The sequence below is a fragment of the Triticum dicoccoides genome, chromosome 5A (genome assembly GCF_002162155.2).
Source record: "Triticum dicoccoides isolate Atlit2015 ecotype Zavitan chromosome 5A, WEW_v2.0, whole genome shotgun sequence".
In the NCBI taxonomy this organism is placed as follows: domain Eukaryota; kingdom Viridiplantae; phylum Streptophyta; class Magnoliopsida; order Poales; family Poaceae; genus Triticum; species Triticum dicoccoides.
This window is the reverse complement of record NC_041388.1, coordinates 341582096-341591515: the sequence shown is the minus strand read 5'-3', so window position 1 is coordinate 341591515 and position 9420 is coordinate 341582096. Positions and strand designations below refer to the sequence as shown.

Here is a 9420-nt window from a genome sequence, read left to right as displayed (position 1 = left end):
ATAAGGGTTATGCCCCCTTAGTCGTTGCCCACTAGATCAAGACGGGTACCTCATCGCCTTCAAGCTGGCGACTCCCAACACCTTGAAGGTGATTGTCTTCAATGATGATGGAGTTGAGGTGGTGACCAGGTGCAAGAGGCACAATGAGGCATTTCCCATGGATCTTTAGGAGGTTATCTCTGCACCAATTGGAGACTTTTGCGTTGGATGTTTAGTAGTGTAAGACTTTGTCACAACTGTTTGTCAACTTAACTGCTTATTAGTGTATGTTTAAGACTCTGGTTTATGCTACACCTGTTATTAGTTGTCTATGTTGTGTCTCTGTGTGTGTGCTTGTAAACTCACACTTCAATAGTGAGGTTATCAAACCACATGCAAGGCATGTAACTAATTAGCAATGCTTTGCATTATCTTAGAACAGGCTTGCAACCAAACGCCATGACTGCGTTCTGCTCAACCATAGAAGTAAGAAAAGCATCTGCTCAAAATCTTGCGACGTTGACGCGCACGCATGGGCGCACTAAAAAGGTACATGCACACAACTCCAATCATAGTCATAGGGAAGTTTGCGGTTATCTTTAGTTTCTGCGAAAATCCATCCATTTAGTTGTTTCTGGTAATTATCTTCAAAGCAGTCTTTCGTTTTAAATGGTTGATTGAAAGTTATGATCTGGTAAAATTGCCGGTGGTTAAAGTTCTGTTAGGTTACAGTAAGCAATCAACGATCTAATAATTGTGTGTGTATGTGAACGTCTTCGACTGTACCATGCTCAAAATCAACAATCTACGAAAAGAAAGATCTAACCGTGCAAAAGATCAAAAAAGGTTGAGATTCCAGCACACATGCATCAGACAGAAACCTGAAAAACAAAGACTAATCCGAACATATATATGCTCTTTACTCTCCTCTTAATTTACAATCTAAACAGCACACGCATGCCATACACTCTGTCTGGAGCCACATACATACATGTCACCGCCACCAAGAACACATGACCTCGAGCTCGATCGACGTCTCTCGCTTCACGGAGGTTCTCACATGACGGAGCAGGCGTTGGGGTTGTCGTCGCTGAACATGGTGGTGAGCCGCTCCTCCTGCGCGCCGGCGCCGGGGCCGCCGTAGCTGGCGACGGGCATGACGGCGTCCACCTTGCGCACGTAGCCCGGGGGCGCCTTCTTGTCGTAGGTCTGCGCGGCGTAGGGGTGCGCCACGAGGTTGTAGGGGATGTATGGCCAGATCTCGGCCTTCTTCCCGGTGGCCTGCACCCGCTTCACCACCTTGTGCGGCTCCACGAACCCCTGCACCGTCACCTTGTACTGCTTCCGGTTGATCTCCACCGACTGCACCCCTGCAGCAAGCACAACAACAAAAATGCCTCTCAGTTTTCCAGCATTTTTCTTTCTTGGCCATAATTCTTTTGAAAGCACGTCATCATTCCGTGATTCTTTGAGTTGTTGAAAGGTAGGATATGTGTATGTATGCATACCTTTCATGCCGGAGAGGGCGTTCCTGACTTTGAGCTCGCAGCCGTCGCAGTCCATCCTGACCTTGAGCTCCACCGTCTGGAACTGCTTCCTCTTCTGCTTGTAGCTCCGGCGCCGGCCGCCGCCGCCGAGAAGCTCGGACAAGTAGTCCAGAGTGCCGCCCACACCCATCCTCTCAGTCCAATTTGTCTTGTCAAGGAAAGCAACAAGAAACAGAGTCAAGAAAACACCCAAGGACCGGACGAATCAGGCTCTGCTCTCTTCCTGAATCAGTTGGTCACACAGTCGCACTGACAGCACAACTTCACCAAAGCTTAGCTACAAATGAGATGGCTGGAGACTTGATGGACACAAGATGGGTTGGTGTCTGTCCCTATATATATAGGCCCTTGGCAGTTGTTGGGTGGCTTTGTGGCAAGGCGGTACTCTACCCAGCAAAGCCTTACCAAAGCTGCCTGCTTTCCGGAATCTGTTTTGCTTTGTTTTGTTGCACAGCTAGCGGCGAGCCGGCCGGCCGTCTGCCCGCCTCCGTATTTTTCTGATGCCCGCCAGAAGCTTCCCAAGATACCTTGCCCCTCGCCGTACCTGCCTGCCTTGGTGGTTGGTGCTCGCACTGTACCTTTTGCTGAATCCCTCCGGTCGACCCCAACCGACTTCAGAAATATATATGGACTTGTAATGTAAAGATAGGGCATAAAGCTAGGCCGGGAGCCCGAAACCGGCCATTGTTATCAGTAACGTTTCTCCCCCGCGCTAAGCAAGTGGAGACGTACCGTGTGCCGGGCGCCTCCTGATCCATTTCTTCTCGCGTGCATGGCTAGCTTGTTTCTCAGTTACACTAGTTTTCTTCATGCAATATCCTAAATACTTGTCTTTCTAGGCATTTCAACAAGTGACTACGTAGATACTCGTCGTCTACTTAAACATTTGTCAGCAACTTTACGGGGCTGCGAGAATTGCGCGGTGGTGTGTTCCTTATGATTGCATTGCATTGCATTGTGTTCCTTATGTTCCATCTTGCATACAGCATGTCCCTCAATTCACTGAAACCTTTGGGGCAAATAAACTCCTCTTGGCCATGCCCGGCATGCATGCTGCCAGAAGTGGTTCACTCATTGCTCATAGACTCCATCATTATTGGTACTCGTTGCGTTTAGGATAACCATATCCTTAATTTGCATGTCAGGTCTTGGATTTTCTAATGACACTTCTGCCTGAATAAGATGCTCATTGTGTTTCTTCATTTGAGATAAGGCGTTCGCCATTTTGTAATTTTGCTATAAAACTCGAGATGTTTTCATCTATCCTCCAAATTAAATCACGGGCATTATGCACAAAAAACAAGTGAACGACAAAGCTCTGAAAGGCTTGGTATGGAACTCTTGTGCTATCGTATCGGCATGATGTGACGATAACATAGAAGTTTTTGTTGACAATTTTTGTTATCCAGGTGGCCACTTGGAATGCCCATCTAAAAATAATAATTGCATATTTCTAGGTCGGCTTGTGGTACATTGTCGTGTGCTCACGAAGGATATGTTGCAAGCTAGACGTTGGTCTTCCTACTCCGCCATTGACATTTCGGAAGAGTAGAGTAGGGGAATCTCTAAGCTCTAAGTATACATCGTCAATACCAGGAACGCGGTGGCGGGGGTGATGTGGCGCACCGGCGAGCTCCATTGGCGCTGCAGTGTGGACGCGCGCGGGTCTGGGGCCCGAGCCCAGATCTGGCGCGGCCGGTGGCTGCTGCGGCGGGCCACCGCGGGTGGCAGGCTGGTCGGGACGTGGCGGTTCCGGCCGGGAGCTGCAGGTCCGTGGCGGTGGCGGCGTGCCACGGAAAAGGACGGCGACGCGGCGGCGTCGCACGGGACGGGCGGGGCTCCGGCGGATCTGGTGTGTGGCGGCCGGTGGGAGAGCGGCTCGAGGTGTTCCCAGCTTGTTGGTGCTCCTACGGCGGGTCCCGGCGGCGTTCGGGGCGCGGATCCGGGCGAGGCTGCCCCGGATCTGCTGCGTGGTGGTCAACCTCGACTTCGGCGGGCTGTGGGCGGCGTTGCGGCGCGTTGGCTACGGCAGCGAGGAGGGAGGATGGCGGCGCGGCGGTGCCGCTCTTGGCGGTGGGTGCGGGGCTGCCATGACGGCGCGTGGTGCCGTGATGGTTTTGCTTGCCGTGTAAGAGGCGGTTGGCGGTGGTGATCGGTGTAGAGTGCTCGCCGCCGCCGGTGGTGATTGGTTGTGGTGAAGATGGGTTTGATGAGCTTCGGGTAAAAGCCTAGCTCGACCTCGGTCGATGCCGACGTCGACGACGTCCTAGGATGCCGTTCCCTTGTTGGAGGTGGCGTCGTGGAGCCCCTTCGTCATCTCAGCCACGGGCTCTTCGGGTGAAAACCCAAAGGCCGAAGTGGGCGGCGGCGGCGTTCCTCGTCGCTTCCCTCGTGGGGGCAACACCTTTGAAGGTCCGGTCCTTCATCTGCTGGTGGTGGCTCTGTGGCTTTGCAACTTCGTCGTCGGCTAGGCGTGTGCGCGGCCTCGGGGCCGGCGTGGAAGTCAGAGCGGCGGCTTCGGGTATCTCCTTCGTGTGGTGGTTGGCTTTGGTCGCGAGGGCGGCATGGTCATCGACTAGGTGGGTTCGCGGCCTCGGGGCCGGAGTGGAAGCCGGTGCAGCGGCGGCGGTGATCTCGTGTGCGTTGGGTGTTGGCTTTGGCCTCTAGGGCGGCGGAGCCATCGACTAGGCTGATGCGTGGCCTCGGGGCCGGTGTGGATGTCGGAGCGGCGGCTCCGAAGCCCATTGTTCTATTGTAGGGTGTCGTCTCTGGTCATTTGGGTGACAGTGTCGTTGACTCGAGTGGTGCGCAGCTTCAGGGCTGGCGTGTGCGTGTATCACAGATGTATCAGTTTTCGGCCAGTTTTCTTTATAAACTGGTCGATTCTCTTCTTCTTAATGAAAAGGCAGAGCTCCTGCCGGTTGCTCGAAAGAAAAAATCTACTTGGCCAATGAAATGGCCAGTTATAGTCATTTAGCCTTTTATAGAATTGTCTCCCATGATAAGAATAATTGAGTTTTCCTAGCAATGTGTTTTAGGTTTTCTTGTTTTGTTGTTGCTTTTCTAAGCTGCTTTTGGTGACCCTTGTTCTTGTAGGTTCTCTCTGTATGGTTCAAGTTTTACACCTAAGAAAATAAGCAGAATTCCTACCATGCATCAGAAGAGAAAAATAGCAATATCTTCAGTGTGAAATGTGTTGGTGTCAAATTGAAATTGTGTGTTTATATCTGATAGGTATAATGCATTATGCGAATGCACATGGAAATAGTAAAAAGAAATCATAATAAGGAAATCTCAATTTCATAAAAATATAATGACCAAAGTAGTCGATTTGAAAGAAAGGATAAAACAAACAACCTACAACTAGACAAAGCTTAAAACATAATCACAAACTCCCGCCCCTTTCATACATATGTGATGTTTTGGACATGCCCCAAGTCAAACAATATCATTTTGGTTATTCATATGGAAATTATAGAAGTCATATGCATATTTGTTTTAAAAAATATTACTAGTAAACTTATAAATTTCTTGGTCTTTTACATATATTAAGATATTAATTAGTAGCCAAAGTTACATCTTGAAGCCCTGTCATAGTCCAAAACGTCGTTGTTTTAACCTGAGAACGTCACATATTTGTGACAGGGAGGTAGTATATTACATATATCAAACCTCCTCCAGGATTTGGCTCCGATTGTTGAGAGATTCCTGAAAAAAAAATGCTCATTGGGAGATGACTTGCTGGCCAACAAGTCAAATTTAGTGGTCGGAAAGTGGCGTGGCAGAGGAACCATAATCTCACTTATTCAATACTTCAAGATCACAAAATCCATCTTTCAAGTTAGTGGAAGCTACGTCCTTTATCATGAAAATGAATGGTAAACTAGTGAACTTAGATGATCTTCTAGCATCCTTCTGCTTGCTAAAACTTGTAGTTTTGAACAATGACAGAATTTTTTTTAAAAAAAAATTGACCACTAGTTTCTGTTACTATATTTGTAAAATACAAAATAATTCTATCTTCTAACACTACTATTTGAGAAATTCACATACATGATTTTCAAGTGTCAAATCAAACTATATTTATAGATATTAGTAGTGAAAAATTTGAAAGTGTGACAACATTTATATCCTAAATGGCAGCTTTCAAGAACCGGAGGGATTATATATTTTAAACCCATAGAATAACTAAGTGGTGAACATAGACACACCACACATAGTACCTATTGAACCGTTTTGGCTTCTGGGTCACTAGGAGATCAACTTAAATTGTCATAATTTTTTGAAAAGACCTCACATGCACCTACATGTAGATGCGATCTGCATACCATATAAAAAAATCCATTTGTGTGCCGCACAACAATAAATGTCTGGATCTATATATAGTATTGAAGGGTAGATCCATCATATATCCACATACTTGTTACTTTTATGTAGCCCTCAAAGAAACATGTTTTGTAAAATTTACTGAATATATAATGAGAATGTATATGCACTTATTCAAAAACAATAATTTTCATATATTTTCAAAATGCATTTTATCTTTCTTTTTTCTTAAAAAAGGCCAATTGACCACAACTCATTTTATGTTTTTCGTATGGTACCAAGCTGCATTTGTTGAGGGGTCGGCATGACAAAGGAACCATGATTTTTAATACATCTAGAAGTAAAATAAAGATGAACCGAAAGTTGCAGACAAAATCCATCTTTCGAGTTAGTGAAAGACTGAAAGCTACTCTCTTTTACCCCATATTGAAAAGTAAACTAATATGATTGTGACACTGGCTTGGAATCTAAGGTGGAAATGTGAAAAGACCCTAGCTACTCATCTGAAGCATGGTAGTTTACTTTGAAGGTGATGCCTAACCTCTTTAATCCCCAACCAGCCGCCCCTCTTTCGACCAATTCTGTTTCCACTTCCTTTGGATAAATGTTGGCATTGATCCTGTTGCTATCGCACCTACCCATAGCAATTAGCGTTAAGTAGCAGAATAATTGAAGGTGCCTGCAACTACAAGTTATTTGCAATTAGATAAAGCTAGCAGAAGTGAACTTAAAAATAATATCTTTTTCATAACGACCATCACTATTGAAACAAAGCAATCAGCACTATATTTGTGAGATAGCGACCAATAAATAATTGGACATTGGTCAAAGAGATCATATGTCTCTATTGATTCGGAGGAGTTATAGTGCCCAGTGGTAGTCAATTTTCATGACTCACGTGAATACTAACCTTATTTAGAATAAATTCTTTCAATCCAAAAAGAAGGATATTCTGCAATGTTGAATGACAAAAATTGAACAAACACCTAGCCGGCCAATGGAATTTGGAATAGTAATCAATGGCTAATCTCCGACATGATAGACCTCCACTAATCAGCATATAAAAGAGAAATTAAATAACATACCATACTAGCAACAACTAGCTAAGTGATATGGATTTCATTTGCACCATCAATACCCTCAAAAGTAGTACATTGTGAATATTGACTACACTGGCATAAATCCCAAGCTAGCTCTGTAGCATAGCTATACCTATATCTATGTGGCTAAATTGTTAAATACCATCTCCAAACTTCCATGAGGATGCTAAGGAGATGCCAAATCGCATACCAAATTAAATACATGCCCCTTCTTTTGAGAGGATATCTATTGGAAACTGATGAGAACCAAGTGACAAATATGTTTTAAAGCTTTGAAAAAATTCTGAAAACAAACACAATATGTTAAGAAGGTGATATTGTATTAGCATCTTTTCTGGAATCTTCGCGGATTCGGCCATGATGGTCGGCGTTGCCAACTAGTGGACTACATGCGCGAAGAGAATATTGATATAGTGGCAATCCAAGAAACGATGAGGACCGAGTTCTCTCTCTCGGAACTTGATCGATTGAGCAGACACTTGTTTGCATGGCACTGGTTGCCATCTAGTGGGGTGGCGGGACACTCCAGTGGCATCCTTCTCGGGGTGAAGGATGACACCTTTGAGGTTGGCTCCATGGATCGCGGAGATTTCTTCGTGAGTATGGAAGTATGGGAGAGAGAAATTAACTTCAAATGGGAAGTGATTGTCGTTTATGGCCCGGCTGACCATAGCTGCTCCGCCGCTTTCCTCGCCAAACTGCATGCCAAGATTAGGGTGGCCACTCTCCCCGTGATCGTTGGGGGTGACTTCAATCTCCTTCGCTCCGTAGAAGACAAGAATAATGGTCGGGTTGACCAGTCAGGCATGCAACGTTTTAACGACTGGATTGCCGACCTCGAGCTCCGGGAGTTAGATAGGGTCGGAGCCCGCTTCACCTGGACTAATAAACAGGTGAATCCAACCCGAAGTGTTCTCGGCCCGGTATTTATATCCCCTGAATGGGAACTCCGGTTTCCCTTAGCTACTCTACAGGCCATCACTAGGATTGGATCCGACCATGTACCACTCCTACTATCATCCAGGGATGAGCGCCCCGACCGCCCCCTCGCTTTCGGTTTGAGTCGTTCTGGCTTCACCATCCGGACTTCATTACGGCCGTCCGAGATCACTGGATCGCGGCTCGTGCTGAACCTCACTGGACTATGTCAGTCATGGACGAATGGCATCACCTGGCCAAGCGATCCCGACAATTTATGAAGGGGTGGGGTGCAAATATTGGACGAGACCTACGGGTCCAGAAGCAGGCTCTACTAATGGAGATCCGAGCTCTTGACATTCGGGCGGACGGCCCGGGTCTATCTTCGGAGGAGTGGTCCCTGAGATATAGTCTGGAAGATACCCTCACTGACATCTACGCCAAAGAGGAAGAATACTGGCGCCAGCGTGGCGCTGTCAATTGGGTCTTGTTTGGCGATGCCAACACGGCTTATTTTCAGGCCATCGCCAATGGCCGTAGGCGACGTTGCACCATCCCCGTCCTTTGGGATGGGGACCGATTGTTACAGGACCCGGATGAGATTCAGGCTCATGTTGATGGGTTCTATACAGCCCTTTTTTCCGCCTGGCCGCGAGGGGGCCTCGCGCTAGCTGAGAACTTCTGGGAGGAGCATCTCCGCATTTCCTCCGAAGAGAACCAAACCCTCCTTAACCCCTTTGAGGAATCTGAGGTAGAGGCCATCATCAAGTCCATGAACCCGACCTCTGCCCCGGGCCCAGATGGTCTCCCGGTTCGGTTTTTTCAAACTTTCTGGCACACCATCAAGGGTGAGATTATGGAGCTATTCCGGGAGTTCTCGAGGGGAACCCTTGATGTATCTCGCCTGAATTATGGGATCATTTCTCTAATTCCCAAGGTCCAGGGGGCATCGGATATTCGCCAATTTCGCCCAATCACGGTGATTAACGTGATCTTTAGGATCCTAGCTAAAGGGTACGCCACTAGGGCGGCTCTGCTGGCTCCAAGGATCCATCACCCGAACCAGTCGGCGTTCACTAAAGGCTGATTCATTCTCGATGGGGTTCTAGTGCTTCACGAGATCCTCCATGAGGTCAAGAGGAAACACCTCCGTGCGGTTGTTTTCAAGATAGATTTCCATAAGGCTTATGATACGGTCCACTGGTCCTTCCTCCGTGAGGTCATGGAGAAGCGTGGGTTTGACCCATATTGGATAGCTCGGGTGATGCAGCTGGTTACGTACGGCCGTACGGCGGTCAATATCAACGGGGAGGTTGGCCCCTACTTCTGCACTGCCCAGGGGGTCCACCAAGGTGATCCCCTATCCCCCTTCTTGTTCAACCTGATTGTGGATGCTCTTGGCACAATCTTGGACAAAGGTCGGCGGGCGGGCCATATCAAGGGGGTATGCCCGCACTTAGTCGATGACGGGGGTATTACTCACCTCCAATATGCAGATGACACCATCCTCATGGTGGAGGGCTCGGATACTGACATCCAAAATCTGAAGT

At 47.4% G+C, this 9420-nt stretch overlaps 1 protein-coding gene across 1 annotated transcript; it reads right to left on the bottom strand.

The window, feature by feature from the left end:
- Window positions 1-816: 816 nt before the first annotated feature.
- On the bottom strand, window positions 817-4473 carry LOC119301410 (heavy metal-associated isoprenylated plant protein 23-like). The gene is made up of 2 exons (XM_037578371.1): window positions 1488-4473; window positions 817-1349 (listed from the first exon to the last, which is right to left on the bottom strand). Exons 1-2 carry the CDS (start codon window positions 1654-1656, stop codon window positions 1036-1038), a joined length of 483 nt encoding a protein of 160 aa, XP_037434268.1. The 5' UTR covers window positions 1657-4473; the 3' UTR covers window positions 817-1035.
- Between the last annotated feature and the right edge of the window lie 4947 nt (window positions 4474-9420).